At 42.8% G+C, this 22,872-nt stretch overlaps 1 protein-coding gene across 1 annotated transcript in view; it reads left to right on the top strand.

Moving 5' to 3' along the window:
* Nucleotides 1–22,872, top strand: part of usp43a (ubiquitin specific peptidase 43a) — a 118,690-nt gene that overhangs the window by 34,689 nt on the left and 61,129 nt on the right. The window contains exon 4 of the mRNA XM_034083073.2: nucleotides 22,344–22,436. Within this exon, the coding sequence (XP_033938964.1) occupies nucleotides 22,344–22,436 (93 nt within the window). The remainder of the gene's footprint in view (nucleotides 1–22,343; nucleotides 22,437–22,872) is intronic.

Genomic DNA, 22,872 nt, shown 5'->3' with positions numbered 1-22,872 from the left:
GGGGTATTCAGCACAGGTGAGAATATGTTCTCCCCTGGGATAAGAATCAGTAGTTTGGGGAAATGGGTCGGAGAGACCTGTGAAGGATTTTAAGGCATTCATCTCTAGTACTACCTCCTGGCTCTCTTTGCCTCATTCACAGAGTAAAGTCTGACATTGAGGTTCTCTCCTTTAATAGATCCTCTAATGGAATTGACTCTAGACCTTTCTGTAACCTTGTCGCTGCACACTTGACTGCGTTCATCTACTTCCCTTCTTACTTTCGCTTTCCAATTGATTCCTTAACAAAATAACCATGAAATAAGAAGGTAAGGAGATTTCTATTTTGAACTTGAATGTGTTTATTGGAAAATCTGATTATTTCAAAGGACTGACTGGGGAATAGCAGGAAAGAAACATAATGTTTGTCTTTGCAAACTTTTGTAATAGGCTTCATGTCACTACGACTTCTCTTTCGGCCCAGTGTTTTCCATGTGCTAATGGATCCAGTAAGGCTCAAATCACCACTGTGCAGGCAGAACAGGTCGCTGATGCCTGATCTGTATGGAAAGCATTTCATGTTGACTATTAACGAGGGAGGTCTCAATTTAGATAATGTTCCTATTCTGCTGGACTGTTGCAGACAGGTCTCACTCCCAGGGCATTACATACTGAGGCTTGGGCAGTGGCACTGTCGTCTCGATACAGACGCACAACACAGGGTCTGTGTGAGTCAAATGTAAACATCTGCGTCATTAGTAGAACAACAGACGTTTATAAAGAGTGCCGAAGAACGCTTTGGCATGGATGGGTCAAACAAACACAGGATTCTCACCCAGGAGACCACCATTTGTGAGACAAACACTGAGTAATTTGTACTGACAACATTTTATGTCCCATGGTTTCACCGTTACTTCTCCATACTCTCTCTCTTTCTCACACATATACACACACCTTAGTGTTAATAGGAAATTATCACATTAATTTATTATAGTTACCCATCGGTTACGTCCCAACTAGGGGAAAAGGAAAAGCAACATACACCAGTTGGAATTGGTAGTTTATTAAATAATAATATAACAAAATGGAAGGCAAGCAGCCTGGAGCAAACAAAAGGGCCAAAAGGGCCAAAAGGGCGCAGGTTTAAATAAGCAACCAACAAAGGGACCGGAAGACAGACTGCGTGATACACCGAGAGAAGAAGAACAGACTGTGTGATATAAACAAACAACAAATAGCTTGTGCGTTCCATTTTCACTCTACAGCGAGAAGCTCATGGGGCTTTCCCGAACCTGTGTCGAGAGCTGGAGTTAAATGAAATCTCAGATTTGCCTTCTTAATCGTTTGTTTGGGTCCTCACTTCTGTTTAGCTTCTCATTCACTGATTCGCTAAGCTGAACAGCCATCGTCGGCACGCCCTACTCATATATATACATACATATATATATATATATATATACATATATATATACATATATATATATATGCATGTATACTTATATATATATATATACATACATATATATATATGCATGTATATATATATGCATGTATGCATGTGTATATATATATGTATGTATGTATATATATATATATATGCATGTATGTATGTATATATTATATATATGTATATGTATGTATATATATATATATATATGCATGTATGTATGTATATATTATATATATGTATATGTATGTATATATATATATATGCATGTATATATATATATATATACATATATATATATATATGTATATATATGCATGTATATATATGTATGTATACATATACATGCATATACATATATACATACGTACGTACATATACATATATATACAGTGGGTTAGATGCGCGTTCATAATGCCGAGGGAAATAACTCTCAGAATAACGTTATTAGCACATTTTACAACTTGAGGACCGAATGTTTAAGGGCTAGACCAGGCATCCTCAAAGTACGGACTCCGGTCCGGATCCGGACCGAACCACAACTGTCTCTGGACTCTGAGCAAATTATACTTTTCATATGTATTATCTCTATTATCTGTGTTATCTGCGAGACATCGCCACAACGCAACGAGTCAAAATGATCCGCAATGTCCATAGACTGCAAACAGCGCTCTTCGGACATTTATGAGAGAAAGTCTCTAATGTCCGAGTGCAAGTGAATGCAGCACAAGATGCACGTCATGTAACCCCTCCCCCGGTCCTGGCGCGAGCGTGGACATATGATTGGCGGCGATTTCATTTGAACGAGACGGCGAAAAACGAGAAGCATTCGGACCTGATTCGGACCCAAGCACTGAAGGAATGAGGTATTTGCGGTCTACACTGACAGAGAAGAAACTGTCAGTTTGGCTGTACTCAGCATTGAATCAAAACGCACTAAAGCTGTTGATCTTAATACGTTTGTGAGGCGTTTTTCTGAACAAAATGGTAATCGTCGCATTCAGCTGTAATACACGTCAACTTGATGCTCTGCTCACGGATGAGCATACAAAACTGATGATTACCTTACGTGTGTAAATATATTTTTTTCTTTGAGGGGGTCTGCCCCCAAAAAACTGTTTTAAGTCCTGAGAAAGTCAAATAAGACGGTGTTTAAAACTAAACTGCCCAGCCAAAAAAAAGTAACCACTTTGATTTAACTAGGTTAGTAGGTAAGGGCTTTCCAATAACTGAAGTATAAAAGAATGCAACCTCGTGTTAAGAATCTTGTTGCAATTGTTTAAAAGTTTGAATGACCGTAATAAATGGACCTTTGTCTTATTGAAACATTTATTTTGGACCTTTAAGATTTGTATTTGAGTACCCCTGGGCTAGACAAACGTTCATACTTCATACGTTCATACGTTCATCGTTTATCCAACGATTTACAGACCACTCTTTCCCAATGTAAGTCAATGGGAAAAAGTGTTTCCGGGCCCAGCAACCTAACGGAAGTGTAGTTTTCACTTCCTGGGGGCTTGGGGCAACCGCACAGCTAATTTACATAAAACACAGTCAAAGCAGAGTTAACACGACCGGGGAGGCGGCGACCGTAACACCATCAGTGTTTTATACTTTTTAAGTTTTCTTTTTTTCCAAATAAAGCTTAATTCTATATAGTTTACACTAAGAAGTATATCATCAAATCTTCCACATACATTTAATTCATTGTTATTATCTCGCCAGGGAAAAAGCCTTTGGGGAAATAATTGTTCTGGTTGTTAGGGTGTTTGTGTGTGTTCCGCTAATTTTTCATTCTAAGGGACACATCAATTCTTTGATGATCATGTGACACTTGGAATGTTGATGAAAGAATAGAATCCATGACCATCAAAGCCGAATGATGTTGTAGGATTCTAGAACTTTAAAACCCTTTAAGTCTAGGACTAGAGACTCAAACTTCACTCAGAAAACAGCTCGTTTCAGAGAAGGCATGTACTCTCACAACTTAAACTGGAGAATGGAAATCATTGATTTCGACTCAACTGAGGTTGACCCTCCCATTAACTTCTACCTGAGTTACCTGGAAGAAGAAATCCAGAGTAAACTGCAGGACAGTGAAGCGAGGATCACCCCAGGAAAATCTGAGGGCAGAGTCCTTCTGGAAATACAAGATGACTCACTGGCCAACTTCATTGATCTTATAAGAGAAAGACAGGAAGTCACCAAATGCTACCCTGAGAAAGAAGAGATGCAGAAAGAGATTGGTGGCCTGAAGGCCCAGCTGGCTGAAAGCAGCAGTGTGCTAGAGCATCTGAAAACTCAGCTGTTAAAGATCTGCCCCATGCTTCGCCAAGCCCAGAAAGATGTCATGCAACTGACCTCCACAAACAAGGACCAGAAAGCTTCATTGGAGCACATGAAGGAAGAGAAAGAGGCCCTTCAGAATAAGCTTCATGCTGAGAGACACTTTCTGGCAGTGTCAAAGACCAATGTGGAGGTGGACCTGGAGAGCTATCCCCAAATAGAGAGAGAGGAGAACAAGAACTTCCAAGTTGCCCTGGAAAAGGCAGAATGTGTCTCACAGGTGCAGTGCCGCCGTTTGGAGCTGGAGAACACCACTCTCCAGGAGCAGGCCGAAAAATCATCAGCTGCCCTTCTCCTTTGTCAGGAGGAAAAAGCATCCCTGCTGACAGAGTTCCAGCAAAGAAAAACCTCCCATGCGACTCAGCTCAATGAGATACTAACCAAGGCTGAGCAGAAGTTGGAGCGTGATCGCATCAAGTCGAAGAACGACAGGTCAACCCTCCTTCAGACCACAGAAAACCTCCAGAGGACTCTGCAGGAGAAGGAGAAGGAGTTGCAGAAAGCTCAGAGTCTCTCCAGAAGCCTTCTCCATGAGGCAGAAGAATCCTCAGCTGCCCTTCTACTTTGTCAAGAGGAAAAAGCATCCCTGCTGACAGAGTTCCAGCAAAGAAAAACCTCCTATGTGACTCAGCTCAGTGAGATACTAACAAAGGCTGGGCAGAAGTTGGAGCGTGATCGTATCAAGTCGAAGGACGACGGGTCAACCCTCCTTCAGACCACAGAAAACCTCCAGAGGACTCTGCAGGAGAAGGAGAAGGAGTTGCAGAAAGCTCAGAGTCTCTCCAGAAGCCTTCTCCATGAGGCAGAAGATTCCTCAGCTGCCCTTCTACTTTGTCAGGAGGAAAAAGCATCCCTGCTGACAGAGTTCCAGCAAAGAAAAACCTCCCATGCGACTCAGCTCAATGAGATACTAACCAAGGCTGAGCAGAAGTTGGAGCGTGATCGTATCAAGTCGAAGAACGACAGCTCAACCCTCCTTCAGACCACAGAAAACCTCCAGAGGACTCTGCAGGAGAAGGAGAAGGAGTTGCAGAAAGCTCAGAGTCTCTCCAGAAGCCTTCTCCATGAGGCAGAAGAATCCTCAGCTGCCCTTCTACTTTGTCAGGAGGAAAAAGCATCCCTGCTGACAGAGTTCCAGCAAAGAAAAACCTCCCATGTGACTCAGCTCAGTGAGATACTAACAAAGGCTGGGCAGAAGTTGGAGCGTGATCGCATCAAGTCGAAGGACGACAGTTCAACCCTCCTTCAGACCACAGAAAACCTCCAAAAATCAACAGCTGCCCTTGACACTCAACTGGTAAAAGAAACAAAGCTTAAGTCTGCACTGAGACAGACCCAGCAGGAGCTTAAGAGCCTAAATCGCCAGTGGCGCAAAGAGAAAACGTGCCTCACTTCACAGCTGAAGGGAGCCCATCGCACCCATCTTTCCGAGCTGCAGATGCAGGAAACGAAAATGGCAGTGCTCCTGAAACAAGCTGAAGATAAGCTTGGAAATCAGCTCTTCCTTTGGCAGGAGGAAAAAGCCTCCCTGCTGACGGAGGCCGAGGAAAGAAAGACCTCCTACCTGCCTCTGCTCAGGGAGCAAAAACAGGCCAACTTCAAGCTGGTGGACGCCCTAAGAGAGGCTGAGCAGAAGTTGGAGTGGAATTACGTCCAGTGGCAGGTCGACAGGTCAACCCTCCTTCAGACCACAGAAAACCTCCAGAGGACTCTGCAAGAGAAGGAGAAGGAGCAGGACTGGCAGAAAGCTGAGAGCGCCATGAAGTCGCAGGTCGAGGACACTGAGAGCCAGATCCCCCAAAAGAGCGAGGGATGGTTCCCAAAGTTCTTCTAAATCCCGACCAGGCACATGTTGCTGATCTGGGTCTATAAGGCCCACTGAAACACCTTCAGCTTCAATAAATGCACATTTCAAATGTTATTTTTGTTTGGTATTTAAAATATTAAGTAGCACTAAACTAGAGTCGTGATTCAAAAGAGATGTATATATATTTAAGATTTATAAATCAGGGGGAAAGCATTTAAATAAATTGGCTTAAACTGTTCTAGTCTAGATGTTATGTTGTTCAAAAATATTGGGATGTTTTTCATTTACTTTAAGATAAAACTGGTTATTAAATGTCACATTGCTTTATAACACAGCTGTTATTTTATTTTGTATGGCAGGGAAATGCATTGGCAGCTATTAGAACAAATATATATTAGTCAAAATGATGATGTGACCTCTGGGCCTGCAGGACTCTTGGGTAACCCATGCATACGTAAATGACAATTATAGACCAGAACCAATTTAAAATGATTTCATGCAGATTACAATTGCTTCACAGAGCTAATAGTGGTCTATGCACTTATTAAACTGGTAACAAAAAGAGGATCAAGCTGTGAAAATGTTGATATATTTTGAAAATGGTTTAATTGAAAACTGAAATTCAATCATTTATGTAATTAAAATATGTATTTTCTATTTTGTAACTTCAATAATTGCATAGAAACACTGGATACTAATAGTATGACACGTTTCAAAGAGTGCATTTTTTTATTTATTAAAAAGTAACTTTAATGCACATAGATAAAAAGCAATATTTGTATATATAGAATACAAATAATAACAACATGAAAATGGATAATGGCTCTCATTTTTACTCACACTCACACTCTTTGCAGTAGCATCTTGTTTATACAACTGTTTTCTCCTGGTGTGTCAATGAGTCACAACAACTAGCTTATCATGAAATGTAGTGTGGGAGTCACCTGAGGGGTTTTGAGTAAGATGCTTATAAATATACAAAGAGGAAAATAAAAATAAGGCAGGAGATGTGATTTTTCACTATCATGCATTCCTTTTTTCTGTTTTGACATTACAGCACATGCGAAAATTACAGTCTTTTAATAAATACACATTAACAGTTCTCATTCATAACACTCCGTTCGATGTCTCACTATGGGATGCGCCTCATCGCGGAGCAAACAGAAGCATCAATCTCATTACGCCAATCCTGATTGGTTGGTGATCTTGACGTCAACGTCAGGGGAAATCACCCCCTATAAGTAGCCTGCGCCACAACGCATGCGTCATTCAAACACCTCTTCTCGCTTCAGAGCACATCTCGAACGGTAGCCGGGCTAGCTTAACAGTCCACAGACTGAACCCAAGGCTAATTTTCGGTCGGCGGGCGTTAGCCGGCTACCCTATTCTCTCACAGAGGAGTATTATAGTCAACCTCGCCGTTCTTCCTCTGGAGTAAGGTAAGGTTTTGACTTCAAGTTAGCAACACACCAGTTGCTAACTTGTGTTTTTTCCCTCACTACCGACACCACGGTAGCGAGGACACTTTTTTCTTCTCTCTTCCACGGAGGAGAAAAGGATTACAGGAATATTACCATACCAGGTAATATCCTTGAGAGAAAAAGACCCACGCTGTCCTTTTTTCCCCCGGATTAAAGACAGATCAGTAAATACTTTTTTCTCGAACGTACCTGTCATGAGCGGACCCTCTCCACGCCTCACGGCGAACGAGATGGATGCCTCTCCCCCTCACACCAGAGGAGTCAGGAACTCGGAGGCTCGGCGCTGCGGTTGCGGGTTGAAAGTGTCAGGCACAGACTCACACCAGATCTGTTCGTCCTGCCTCGGGCTGGAACACGCCCAGGAGGCCATCGACAACCCCGGCTCGTGCGGACATTGTGCCCGCCTCAACGTGAAGAGCCTCCACCGAAGGTTAGCGCAACAAGCTAACCTGTCGGAACGGGACCCCCTCATGTCCACTGATCTGCCGACCGGCAATCAAGACACGGGGGCGTCTGCCGCAGAGATGGAGCCCCTCACTGCGGTCTGGGGCTCATCGACAGCGGCACCCGCAGAACCGGAATCCCGCGCCATATCAGGCCGAGATCCGGTGGCGGCAAGAAACGCGGGAACGGGGCCCCACACTATACCAAGCTGGGGCTCCCGACTGGACCTCACCATGGTTTCACCCGCGGAAGATGTCCTGGAGTTAGACTACATGGAGGACGAAGAGTACACCTCTGAGTTCCTCCTGTCTGACTCGGATGAGCAAGAAGACGACGTCTTCGTGTCACCAGCTCAGGCTGCAAAGCCGGGAGCGATGGCTGCTCTCTCGGCGATAGCACACCAGCTTCGCCCTGTCTCAGTATGGACCTACAAGCCGTGTGTCAGCGCGCTGCGGCCAGACTAGACAAGTTGGCCGAGAAAATCCCCGGTTCAGGCTCAGCCAACCCAGAATTTCGGCCAGCAGTCGAGGAAGAAGAAGCGAGCGGCGTGACAGCCCCTCCTTCTCCCCTCCGTGAATGTGTTCCCGCCGCCTCGAGAGATGCCTAAACGCCATCCTCAAGTCCGCACAAACACATGTCACACGTTGGTTGATTCCTCTGTCATTAAACATTTGCCGCTGACGCATCCGGGCCGAGGGCGCAGCTCAAAAAAATGAATAGAAAATCAATAAAACCAATTTTGCGGATTATTGATGGGTCTGTGAAGGCACCACCGCCACGCGCAGTGCCGGCTGGAGCTGTAAGCGTGACATCTCAGCTGGCTCTAAGGAGCATGCAGCAGGAGATACTCACGACACCCAAGCTGCCTCGAACTCTGCTCGGTTTAAAACACCGAAGACGCAGAGGTCGCAGCCCATCCCGAGTCCCCAGCCCAGGCTGGAGACGAGGGCAAGTTGGCCGAGAAAATCTCCGGTTCCGGCTGCAGCTCAGGCTCAGCCAACCCAGAATTTCGGCCAGCAGTCGAGGAAGAAGAAGCGGCGTGAAAATGAAAAGAAAGACAATAAACAGTCCGTTAACTATAAATCCCCTTCTGAGAGCAGCTACGGCCTCTCTCAAAAGGCGGATAATAAACGGGTCTGTGAAGGCACCACCGTCACGCACATGCGCAGTGCCGGCCAGAGCTGTAATGGATAGCCCGCCAATTTTTCCCCTTTGGAGAGCAGCTACGGCACCTCTCAAAGGACGGATTATTTACGGGTCCGTGAAGCCACCGCCACACACATGCGCAGTGCCGGCCGGGGCTTTAAGGGCACCAACGGCACGCGCAGGCGCAGTGCCGACTGGAGCCGTGAGGGCACCACCGGTACACACATGCGCAGTACCGGCTGGAGCTGTAAAGGCACCTCCGTCACGCACATGCGCAGTGCCGGTCGGAGCCATAAGAGTGACATCCCAGCTGGCTCTAAGGAGCATACAGCAGGAGATACTCACGATGTCTGCCTGGGCTTCTCAAAACAGTTATAATTTATCTGTTTTCACAAGCCCAGAGAGAGTCAACCCATATTCTGGAGACAGAGGTTCTCTCTCTCCTAGAAAGAAGGGTTCTATCTATAAAGCCCACCGAGCGGAGTCAGATTACGGAGGAAAATGTCCTCGTAAAGCACCCGCTCAACATGGGCCTCATAATAAAACTAAACCCCGAACGCCACGGCTTACGGAGAGTACACCCGACTTTTCCAGTGCGAGACGCGTCTACGGGTGCAGTCCTTTCACGGAAGGTGGTCACCACGGACGCAGGTCAGACAGGGGACTTACGAAGGTCGCCCGGTGAGAGGTCTCTAGAACAGAGACTTCCAGCGGGCACGCGTAAATTACCCGGAGCTTTTAGCGGTGTTCCCCACCCAAAAATGCTTCCTGCCTTCTCTCAGAGGACTTCATGTCCCCGTGAGGACAGACAACACGATATCGTGTATGAACCGCCAGGGGAGATTGCGTTGTCTCCAGTCACACTGGCACACAAACTGATCCCTTGGAGCGGCAGACGTCTCCTCTCTCTGAGAACGACACAAGTACCGGGTGTTATGCACCTAGGGACAGAATTACTGTCAAAGGGTGCACCACTCTATGCAGACTGGACTCCTCATCCAAGGATCGGGAGTCCGCTGTGGGTGCGTTACGTCTGTTCGCAAAGAGAGAAAATGCTCAATGACAGCTGTTCTCTTTAATGCACGATTTAAACGCACCGTTAGGCGGGGACGCACTCGTACACGATTGACCTCCAGGTCCTCTGTACACGTTCCCACCCCTGGTTCTGTTACCCTTAACTCCGGCCAGAGTGAAAGAGCAACGCCACACACTTACTCTGATGTTTCCACCCTAGCCCGCAATATACGGGCTGGCGGAGATATATCAGCTGTTGTGCGGGCAGTCATGGCAGCCCCCACCACGCAGGGACAGATTGTCTCAGGCGGGGGGGGCGATCCTTCACCCACGCCCAGAGCAGGGGGCACTATGGGCCTGACCCGTGAGTGGTACAATCTGAATACAGTGGGACTCCCTCAGAAGGTGATAAACGCTATTCAGAGTGCGAGAGCTTCCTCCACCAGGTCTCTTTACGACTGTAAGTGGAGGGTGTTTGAGGAGTGGTGCCTTCAAGAAGGACACATCTCTTTTCAATGTCCTGTCGGGGTGACTTGATCGATAAACACAGAGCTTTCTCCACGATCAAGGTGTACCTGGCTGCTATTGCTGCATGCCATGTGGGCTTTGAGGGTAAGACGGCTAGCCAACATCCTTTGGTTTGCCGTTTTATGAAGGGAGCTCGCAGGCTCCTCCCTGTCTCCAGGTCACTGGTGCCCTTATGGGACCTGGCAGTGGTTTTAAATGGGCTCAAAATGACCCCATTTGAACCCCTGGAAGAAGCTGACATGAAACATCTGTCACTCAAGACAGTGCTGTTACTGGCCCTGGCATCCGCTAAACGGGTCAGCGATATCCATGCACTGTCTGTACATCCCTCATGCACTCAGTTCGCCCCAGGGCAAACGAGAGTGTTGTTGAAACCCAACCCTGCCTTTACACCAAAGGTGGTTGGTTCGTGTACCCCGATTGACATTGAGGCATTTCCTCCGCAGCTGGTTTCCTCCGGGGAGCAGCAGCAGGATCTATTGTGTCCAGTCCGGGCTTTACACACCTGTATGGACAGATCAGGGGTGCTTGTCATAATGACCAACTCCTGGTGTCCTGGGCTAACCCTTAAAGGGGGCAAGCCGGTTACTAAGCAACGGCTCTCCCACTGTCGTGTGGAGGCTATTCAATCAATCAATCAATGTTTATTTATATAGCCCAATATCACAAATGTTACATTTGTCTCAGTGGTCTTCACAGTGTGTACAGAATATCAGTATGACAATACGACACCCTCTGTCCTTAGACCCTCACATCGGACAAGGAAAAACTTCCAAAGAAAACCCAGTTTAAAGGGAAAAATGGGAGAAACCTCAGGGAGAGCAACAGAGGAGGGATCCCTCTCCCAGGACGGACAGACGTGCAATAGATGCCGTGTGTAAATTGAAAAGATAATACATTTGCAACATAGGTAGTCCAAATGTTTGGAAATGCATGTGTGTATAATAGGAAGATGAATCCACGAGGATATCCATCCAGGACCTATGATCCAGGACCACAGCCACGACTCAAGATCCAGCGCTCGCGATCCAGGACACAGGACCGCAGGATCATCCATGACTCCGGATCCCAGCGTATATAGACACCAAAAAGAAAGACATTTGGGGAAGCTGGGTTAATCGGAACATGAGTGTACACGGGTATAGACAGAGAGAAGGAAGAAGTAAGATGTCCCCCGACAAACTAAGCCTATATCAGCAAAACTAGGGGCTGAATCTAATCAGCCCTAACTATAAGCTTTATCAAAAAGGAAGGTCTTAAGCACACTCTTAAAAACGGATAGGGTGTCTGCCGCCCGAACACAAACTGGAAGCTGATTCCACAAATGTGGAGCTTGATAAGAAAAGGCTCTGGCTCCCATTGTACTTTTAAAGATTCTAGGAACCATCAACAACCCTGCATTCTTGGAACGCAATGCCCTAGTAGGACAGTAGGGTATAATGAGTTCTTTAAGGTAAGATGGCGCCTGCCCATTAAGGGCTTTGTAGGCGAGAAGAAGAATTTTAAATTCTATCCTGTGTTCTATAGGGAGCCAGTGTAAGGCAGCCAGAACAGGAGTAATGTGGTCCCTTTTCCTAACTCTGGTTAGTACACGAGCCGCAGCATTTTGAATCAGCTGAAGCGACTTGATTGACTTCTTGGTACTCCCTGATAATAAAGAGTTGCAATAATCCAGCCTAGAAGTAACAAATGCATGGACTAGTTTCTCTGCATCGTTTTGAGGCAAGATATGCCTGATTTTTGCAATGTTACGTAGATGGAAGTAGGCGGTCCTTGAAATTGATTTTATGTGGGCGTTAAAGGATAAATCCTGATCAAATATAACACCAAGATTCCTTACAGTCTCACTGGAGGCCAAATTAATGCCATCCATAGTTAATATGTCTTTAGATAATTTGTTTCGTAGATTCTTCGGGCCAAGTACAATAACTTCAGTTTTGGTCGTGTTTAACATCAAAAAGTTTAAGGTCATCCACGTTTTTAAGTCCTTAAGGCAGTCTTGAATTTTATTTAGATGATTAATTTCATCAGGCTTGATTGATAAATATAGTTGAGTATCATCCGCATAACAATGAAAGTTTACAGAATGATTCCTTATAATATTGCCTAACGGAAGCATATATAATGTGAACAAAATAGGTCCGAGCACTGAGCCCTGTGGCACTCCATGGCTAACTTTGGTTTGCGTGGAAGATTCATCGTTAACACGTACAAACTGAGAGCGTTCAGATAGATAGGACCTAAACCAGCCTAAAGCAGTTCCCTGTATGCCAACTAAGTGCTCTAGTCTTTGCAATAGGATATCATGGTCGATAGTATCAAATGCAGCACTAAGATCGAGCAAAACAAGAATAGAGACAAGTCCCTTGTCTGAGGCTATTAGAATATCATTTGTGACTTTTAGGCTATTGCTTTGAGACCCTTACGAGTCAGAGTTTGCAGGCACCTTCAGGTCCGCGAGCTCTTTCAAATCAGGGTCTGGCTGCATCCTGGGCTCTGTCCAGGATGTCTCCCATCCAAGACATCTGTGCAGCGGCAAGCGGGTCTTTGCCGCTCACTTTTGTCCGCTTTTACAGGCTAGGCGTCTCCGCTCCAAGCGTGGCCCGAGCAGTGCTGGGCACCTTGTTGAGTCGGGACTCCACCTGTTAAATTCTGGTTGGTCGGTGGTCTTCGAGATAAGCTCGTCTGGCAATACGGGAGCTACAATATCCCATAGTGAGACATCGAACGGAGTGTTATGAATGAGAACTATAGGTTACTTACGTAACCCCAGGCCTCAGAGTAACATGAAGTGAGATGTCTCACCAGACGGCCCTCCTTGCTATGGTGAAGCGAGAAGAGGTGCTTATTTTGAATGACGCATGCGTTGTGGCGCAAGCTACTTATAGGGGGTGATTTCCCCTGACGTTGACGTCAAGATCACCAGCCAATCAGGATTGGCGTAATGAGATTGATGCTTCTGTTTGCTCCGCGATGAGGCGCATCCCATAGTGAGACATCTCACTTCATGTTACTCTGAGAACTGGGGTTATGTAAGTAACCTATAGTTTTGTGGGCTCCATGATTATTTTAATTGTTGCTTAATTAATAAAAGTCCATCTTATCTTAGTGTGCCAATTACCTTTTTAAATACATCGATAATTGTTAATGAAATGGTTTTGTATTTAATAAATCATAAATTATAAATGATCACATTTACGTTATAATGAATGATCTCAGACTTTTTTCCTGACAGACAACTTTTGTCGAATAACAAATGATTGATTGATTGTTTATTTGTTGCCACAACTTAGTTTTATATGGTGAACAAATATATAAATTATGTTTACATCATCCCACGTTATCTCTCATCTAGAAATAGAAATAAAGAAAAGACCTTTCTCACTCCATAACCTTAATAAAGTGCTCGCTACACATCACATACTCAAGTTATGCTTTAATTCAAACCAATCAGTGTTTACAAACTCTGAGGCGGCATGAACCCTGGTGACTCAACCTTGTTTAATAAATGAATAGACAAGGATGGCTGGACAGGTTGGAAATTGTTTTTCTAGTCTGGGTTTCATCAGGCCTTCTTCTCATCGCATTAGTCTGTCTTAGTCTGGGCTGGTTGCAGTCTGCGGAGTCAGGAGACCTATCCCTTGTTTTACCCTCCTCCTCCTCCTCCTCCTCCTCCTCCTCCTCCTCCTCCTCCTCCTCCTCCTCCTCCTCCTCACTATGCGTAATCACCGGGAGTCACTTGGCTCTAAATGCACTCTAACAAAAGAACAATCTCAATCTCTCTGATGTGCTCAAGTCACTCCGTCGTGCCGCAGCGTTTAAATTAGTCTTTCTCAAAGACCCCCTCCCCTCCTCCTCTGTCTGTCGCTCTCAGTTTGTGGCATTTATTTTTAATGGCCTGGGAGTCTAGCGGAAAACCCCAGCCTCTCTCTCATTCTTGACAAACAGGATAGTTGAGGATGGTAACTCTACTTCTTATCAGAGAGGCTTTTATTTGGATGGATATTTGATGTGATATGGGTATAATACAGTTTGCATAATACATGTAGTAACAGAAAAACTCCAATTGTTATGATTTCCAGGTTAACAGAGCTATTAAAACATGTAAACTGAAAAATACATACAGGGAAACAAATTGCATAGTTTCACTCAGTCCTTAAAAAGCATAGAGCCATGAATAATTAATGTTTCCCAAAGCAAACACCTTTAAGAATCACTTATGCAACAAAACAAACTAATATCTGTCTAGTACGAGACATTTTCTTCGTCAATCATATACAGATATGCTGAACTCTTTGAAGCCTCAGTGCCTCATAAAGAGTGCACACGTTCTCTCATCTTCAAAAGATGGACTGCAGCGGCTCCACTTTTCACCCAGGCTGGTAGTGCTGACGTTGACCCTCTCTGAGGCATCATCTGGTCATTCCTCGCATTGCTGAGTGGCTGCGGAAAATATGGCCAGACGTTGACCTTGCTTACTTTGATTTCACCACCCACGGTGCTTTCTCTGAGCCCAGACTCACGCACCACTATCTTTCCCGCTGATACCACCCAGCTCCCTCTAGTACCACGCTTTGAAGTGCTAGCCAGATGGAGCAGGGCATTACAAAATCGAAATAATTCTCGGATCTCTTTTTCACTTTGCAAAAAGTTATCTGCACAGCTATTTACTCTTAGTAAAACATGAGTTTACAGTAAGACCCAGCACTAACATAGAGCTACTACTGGTATTCAGTGTTTTACATGATAGTTAGATTGAGATTTTTTGTTGGGGACTTTTGGGATTTTATTAAATCGCCTTGTGCTTGGACATTGTGACGAGCATTTGTAAATATTTTCAGATGTTTCATAGATCAAACAATTAATCAACGTTACTATATATAATCGTATAATGTATCCCTTGCAGCAATATTAGGATATTTTGTCATAACTGAAACATTAAAACATGGGAGACAATAAATATCCCACACATTCCTAAACGATCAGATTACTCTGTTTCACACATCAAGTGTTATAGTTCAGCTCGCTCTGCTTGTACATTTCATCATGTGGTGTAATCCAGTCTGATGAAATTGTTTTCCTCGAAGTATGATACATTATTTTCCATAGAGATTAAGATTAAATGAAATTGACCTTTATTTATCCCTGTGGGGAAATGAAGGAGTTATCAGCAACAGAGTGAGGTTGAAAAACAGGACAATATAGATTCACACAAGGTACACAAAATATTTAAAAAAAATATATAACTATAGAGTAACTGTTAGAATAACATATCACAACAAGTTAAAACATTAACTGTGCAGCCCTAATGCAGTGTGAACAGCACACTTTTACAGTCCAGTCCCAATAGTTAGGCTACTCCTGATGTGATAATTCAAGCACCTACTTTCTGGGTCTGCTCCCCCTCTCCTCATGAGCACCCTGCTGTAGCCCTTAAGAATACATTGTGAAAGCATATACATCGAGGAGGGGTTTAATTATAGGGCTTATATATAACAATTGCTACTTGTACTAAATGATTGCATTGTGGGGAAAAGGAAATGTGAGCTCAGCTTGAACGAAGGCTATGATGAGCAGTTGCAACCCGGACTTGTGTGTTTGTGGAGGTCAGATTTAGATTTAACAGCTCAGTATTGTTCTCACTATATGCACTGTCCATAAAGCTTGTGTGCTTCCGTTGACTTTCAGTTTTTTTGCCCCAGTCTTGTTCGATTTTTGCTCCCCTAGCACCTTAGAGCTGCTTAGAGATAAAGAAAATGTTTTTTCATGGAAACAATGTATGAGCTCTTTAAAGCTGATGCACACTGGCAGCGGGACCCACCAGCTTGCCAAAGTGAAAAATAAATCCAGGCACAACCTCCCATCTCCACACTCTCCCTGCTCTACCCTGCCCCAGCGCTGTGTGTGTGTGTGACGTGTGTGTGTGTGTGTGTGTGTCATATTATTCTCTAGAACTGGTTTTATAAGAGTTTATTTTCTCAAAACTTGTCAGTGCATTGGACCTTAACTAAAAGAGAGAAGGAGGACACAGGAACATTTACAGGCACTCAAAAGTTATGAGCGTGTTTGTTATTCACTGCATAGCCTCTTCAAAAGTTAGTGCCGAAAGAGTTGCCAGTTTGAATAAATAAATAAATAAAAGTTCACCTTAAACACCACTGCTTAACAATTTGTGCCTGTATAAAGTACTGCAACTACCCAGTTGTGTTGTCGGTAGAACTGTTTTTTATTGTTACAGAACCGTAAGTAATTGTATTGAAGTGAAAGCTAGCAGATAAACTTAGGATCTGACATGTACACCATTACATTACATTACATTACATTGCATTTCGCTGACACTTTTATCCAAAGCGACTTACAATAAGTGCGTTCGACCAACAAAATACAAACTTGAAGAAAACAGAATCATATAAGTACATCAGGCTTCATAGAGCAAAAACATTTCAAGTGCTACTCAACTGGCTTTCGATAAGCCAGTCCTTTATTAGTATATAAGTGCTTTGTTAATAGTTCTATCGCTCGAAGTGGAGTCGAAAGAGATGAGTTTTCAGTCTACGCCGGAAGGTGTGGAAGCTTTCTGCTGTCCTGATGTCAATGGGGAGCTCATTCCACCATTTTGGAGCCAGGATAGCAAACCCACGTGTTTTTGCTGATGGGAACTTGGGTCCCCCTCGCAGTGAGGGTGCAGCGAGTCGTTTGGCTGATGCAGAGCGGAGTGCACGTGCTGGGGTGTACGGTTTAACCATGTCCTGGATGTAGGAAGGGCCAGATCCATTCGCAGCATGGTACGCAAGTACCAGTGTCTTGAAGTGGATTCTAGCAGTTACCGGAAGCCAGTGGAGGGAGCGGAGGAGCGGCGTGGTGTGGGAGAATTTAGGAAGGTTGAAGACCAGACGAGCAGCTGCATTCTGGATGAGCTGCAGAGGTCGGATGGCACATGCAGGTAGACCAGCCAGGAGGGAGTTGCAGTAGTCTAGGCGTGAGATGACGAGAGCCTGGACCAGAACCTGCGTCGCTTTCTGGGTCAGCTGGGGACGCATCCTCCTGATGTTGTAAAGCGTGTATCTGCAGCAGCGGGTTGTAGCAGCGATGTTTGCTACACAGCCAATACCTTAATCTGTCCCATTACTGTGTATCTTAGATCGGAACGCATCATGAAAACCAAGCAGAGTATTAAACGTATCCAAGATGGATAGTTTATGATACCAAAATGTGGAAATTACTTTGTCAAAGCAGCAGCAGGTATTGAATAAAACATACAATTAATAAAAATAGAAAACAGTTATTTGATAAAAATCTAAAATAAAAAAGTAACATTTATAGTATATGTCTGTATATGGAATAACAATTTAAAAGTTGGCTGTGAGTGTCAGCTCACCCCTGACACCAAAACTGAGAGATCGTATAACATTTATATCATATTATATAACAACATCCTGACCTATATGGTGCTAAATATCTTAATACAAAATGCTATTTATTTAGCTTAGAGCAGTTTGTTGGGATGCTGAGCAGCTCTACTTTCTCATGATAAATAAGAGCAGCAGCTGCTGTTGTGCATGCGCCTGCTGGTGGGTGGATGTGTTACTGCTCCAGATACCAGGTACAAAATAAAGGATTGCAGTGTTTGGGTTTGACAACTGAACATTGAACACACAATACGAGCCCTGCTTTCTGTCTAACAACAACTTTCACACAGGAGGAATTCTTATCTCATATTCTCCACCAGACTGGAAACACTGTCAGCTTCAACACAGGCTTTTTAAGTGATGCTTAGTTTTTTTCTGTACGTGCGGATGTTCTTGCTCTCACGTGTGAATTTCAGGCTAAATTATTACAGAGTTTTGGCTGTGCACATTGTTGTGTGCCGGTGTGTAAATACAGCCCGTCACTCCACTTTTCCGAATGCAAACTGGCATCATTAGCGAGCCTGTGACTGGCTGCCACACCACAATGGTTACAACACTGACAGCGGGGAAATGTGGAGTTTGAACATTGTTATATTATTTCCAGCATATTTGACATGTTTGTGTTGGCCCAAACTTGGATACAGCTCAACTGGCAGACTTTGATAGGTAGACATCAGAAAACAAATTGAGCATCTGGCAGAACACACACACTTGAAGATGAACACACTTTAAAAGCAATCAGTTTTAAGAGAGCATCGACATTGCAATCATTTCCCCAAAACTAATTATCATTTTAGGTTTCAAGAAACTGCTTCACAGTTTTGATGCAACAAAGGTGACATTAAAAACACATATTCAGCTATATCCACACTTACTTTCAAATATAAATCTTTTTTATACAACCGTACATGCCGACTCAAGAATGACCACATACAAATGCTGCATCAGCAGTTACAAGCTTGTGTAAAGCTTATTATCCTATAAAGAATAATAGGTTTCCCTCTAATGGAGACAAATGGGGAAATCAACATTAATGATTTCCAAGTTGCCTTAAGAAATATCGTCCAAACTATACACAGAAGAACACGAGCCAATGCATAAATGATTTCAAGTAAAAAAGTGACTGTGTTACCTGCATGAGAGGATCATGTGGTGCTAGAACAAACTGAACGTGTTGTTTTCATTGATTGCCAAATGAAAAGACTACATCTCAGTCATTGTAGGGAAACACAGCAGGATATTTAGGGGTTAGTTTGCTCATGGTTTGTTAAACAGAAGCAAAAGCATTACTCACATTAGGAATGTGTGTAACTGTGGATTTGTAGCCAGAGCTGAATTGTGTTGTATTTACTTAAAAGTCCCATGACATGCTTTTCCAGTAATATCTATCAAATAATTTGATAGATATTACGAAGATTATTTGAGGTCTCGCCAGGAGAACGTGTATGTCTTTCCCTCTATGTAAAGTTAGCATCAACCCTCACTGGGTGAAAACAGTATTTCCGGTCACAAATTTTTCATAATAAAACCGTATTCCCCTCTTTGACAAATGATTTAACAGTGATATCTGCAGTACTCATCCACTAAAACACATCAGTGTATCCTTGTTAATTACACAACATTAATTGGTTTAAATTGTGTACAATGCTTTTGTGTTTTTCCCATAGGTTTTTCCCTTTAGATACTGAGACACATTTCTTTTTTCTTTTGATAGGCATTGAACTACATTGAACTACCCATAATCCTCAGCTATCGTTGAAGCTCGGTGATTGGATGTTTTAGCCGCAATGCGCGTTGGGATATGGTGTTTATGCGATGTGAAATCCGAAAACATAATTAAAAAAAAAAAAAAAATACTTTATTCCGAGTGTGCTTGCTTTTCTCTTTGAAAGTCATCACATAACGGCATTGTAATACACGGTTCGGTAAATATTACACATCTGCCGTAGTTCTCTATTTATAGAGCCTTGATTAGAAGACCTGTAAATACTGAGTTGAGAACATAGTCAGGGGTTTTGGGTGATGGGAGACACGTCTATGGAATCAGAATTGCAATAGCTTACCATTCAATGACGGATATACCTCAGATATTAATGTGTAGAACTACAATATGTGAAATAATATAGCAATATCCTGTACAATTATGTGAAAACATGATTAAAACTACGCATCTTCAGATGTTATACATACATAAGTGTCCTACACTAATAATACAAAGTTATTATGGCATTGTATGCTGTGTGTTATTTGTAACATCTTCATAAAGTATAATTTATTGTGTTAACACTGTATTAACAAATGTAACCTGCATTTTTTATGTTATATTTGATGAAAACATTTAAATATTAAGAGTAGCCTACATACAAATCAGGGGGAATGTAGAAGGTCAATGCAACATGCAATTTATTGTTAGTTTGTAATTCTACTCCACTACAATTCAGAGGTTAACCTGGTATTTTTACTCCACTACATTTATTTTAGTTACTTTGCAGATTCTGATTAATGATGTGAAATATATACAACCCTTAAAGCAGACTTTAGTTACACCTGAGTACTTTGTCAGACTTAATATTTATCTGTAGATACCCCCAAGGTTTTTTTCTTATTCAAAAGAAGACCTTAAAGTATTCTTATCTTATCTTAGGATGATCGATGGCTACTGCCATATTTGCAAAATGTGCCTCTGAACCTTGACAAGTGCATCTTTCAGGCTTATCAATTAACAACAGGAGGGGTCACAGACATAAGACCAGCTATTAAATAAAGCTCTTCTGACCTTAGCTGTCATGTGGGTATATATTAATGCTGCCCATTATGGACACAAGCAATTTTCACCCATTTATTAATTATATGTTTTAAATTGAAGTGTTCCTATCCCCTAAACCTCAAGGGGTGTACACAGTTTAATACTGGCAACTTCTAATTATGGGAAATACGAAAACGTCTTTTAAAACTGCAATTCCCAGTAGAGACGTGCCATAGAGAACATGTTGCGAAACACAATTAGCCAGCATAGTAGTTGTGGGGGAGCGGGGGCTGGACCCGCAGACTATCCAGTTTTGGATAGTCTGCCGTGGTTTCATTCCATTTCAAAGTGTTGTTTGAAACTCATGTAACCTTGGCGCACTGCCACTCCAACATCCAATCACAGAGCTTGAGGACTAATCACACGGTTTGTCAAGCAAAGCGGATGTTGTAGTCCCAAACGATAGCTGAGGATTATGGGTAGTGTAGTGTCTTCGGCCATACTAAACTCCCAAAAACTATTTGTTTCTCCGAATCGAAGGTTAAAAACACAAAGGCATTGTACACAATTTAAACCAATCAATGTTGTGTAATTAACAAGGATAATCTGATGTTTTTTAGTGGATGAGTACGGCAGATATCACTGTAAAATAATTTGACAGTGAGGGGAATACTTCCGGTTTTATTATGAAAACTTAGAGACCGGAAATACTGTTTTCACCCCGTGAGGGTTGACGCCAACTTTACATGGACGCTGCCGTCAATAGAAATGAATAGGGGAAAAACGTAGTAAATACACATTCTTCTGGCGAGACCTAAAATAATCTTCATAATATCTATCAAACTATAGATCCTACACATCCACTGGACCTGGATTCTAAAAGTACAATATACACTTCTCGCTAGAAATCAAAAAGCATTTTAATGGCCAAACTATTCTACAATTTAGGATTTTCCAGAGAGGGTTATTTGTGAATATACGACCCTCCGGAGCGTTTCTTACACGACCACTAGAGATGCTAAACTTTAAAATGGGACTATAGGTCGTAATAAGCTGCTGAACAATCAACCTATTTTGGTCGTTTTTTGGAGGAGGACAGGCTGATTCGAACACACATGGTGTTAATCAAATACTGTATAACACAAAAGACCAAAGAGAGCGACATAGGTTAGCTTTAGCATTGGGTTGTGCTGTTTGTGTAGTTATAATGTTCACTCCCTTTCCAAGAGTCAGTTTAAAAGATTTATACCACTCTTATTTGTACTCATTAAATATAAACTCAGCAGCCAAAAAAGCTTTGGGGGGCAATAAAGACTAGACATTCTGTGAAGTAGCTAATCTGGCTCAGAGGTAACAAATCCACCTACGAGCACATCAAAAGCTCACTAATCCTTTTAACAGTTATTTTCTCTAGATCATTTTAAGGTGGCTCAGTCCTATTATGTATTTTTTAAAACGTGCAATTCTTTTTGATAGTAGCCCAAAGGTTGAGATTCTCCAGCCTCATGTCATTCCACTCTGACTAGCTCTATGCCCTTTCAACCTTTCATCCTTTTTCATTTCCTCTCTTCTCTTGCCACAATATTCCTCTTCTTCTCCCTAACTCAGTATGTATTTTTGTACAGCTTTTTCCAATGACGGCAATATCTCACCTTCCTAAAAGTGTTTTTCGTACTAAATTCTGAACTGCTGCCACCTCTGTTGGTTTCCTTCTAAACAGCCGATAGAGTCCAGATGGCCTGATCCAGTTCTTTAAATTCACCACTGTCCACATGGAATATTCACATTTCATCACTATCACTGCATGCGTCACATAAAAAGTCATTCTTTACTGCACATTTAATCCTCCCTTAAGAAGAAATGTGACGATGTGGCTCTTTGATGACGACCAATAATTGAATGAAGCAGAATAAAACTGAGTAAAACAGGTTGTGACATTTTGTTTGCAATATTTCTTTGTATGCATAATGCTTTCTGTCTCTCTGTTTGTCTCCAGGTCTTCTTTGACGTGCCCTCATTGCCTTAAGCAGAGCAACACCTTCGACCCGTTTTTATGTATCTCCCTGCCTATCACACTGCGACAAACCAGGTAATGTTTAACTTACACGACAATAAGAACCAAGAGAATATCATTTAATTATGTTCTGGCATGTTTTTCTGAACTGTGCTACAGTCATAATGATTCTGCAATCCCTGAATTATATTTATTTTATCCATTACTCAGCCCGTGTTAGTGTATTCATTTGTTATTTAAAAAATAAAAGTAGTTTGGTAATTGTTACGAGGAGTAACTTAAGGGTAATTTAATGAAGAAATAGAAAAGGACATGTATCATAATAGATGCTCTGTAAGGGCATACATTAAAAAAGGAAATTGGACAAATATGCGTAGACACACATTTATTTACACACATATGATTTACACACCAACAGCTGCTGGCCATGGTCATATCAGAGTGATAAATGTTGCTCATCAAAAGTCCCCTACCAAACACTTTCTGTGTTCCCATTTTGAACCGTACCAGA

This window comes from Pseudochaenichthys georgianus, chromosome 1 (genome assembly GCF_902827115.2).
Source record: "Pseudochaenichthys georgianus chromosome 1, fPseGeo1.2, whole genome shotgun sequence".
Classification (NCBI taxonomy): Eukaryota; Metazoa; Chordata; class Actinopteri; order Perciformes; family Channichthyidae; genus Pseudochaenichthys; species Pseudochaenichthys georgianus.
The sequence above is the reverse complement of the archived record's forward strand: the minus strand, read 5'-3'. Positions and strand labels throughout refer to the sequence as shown.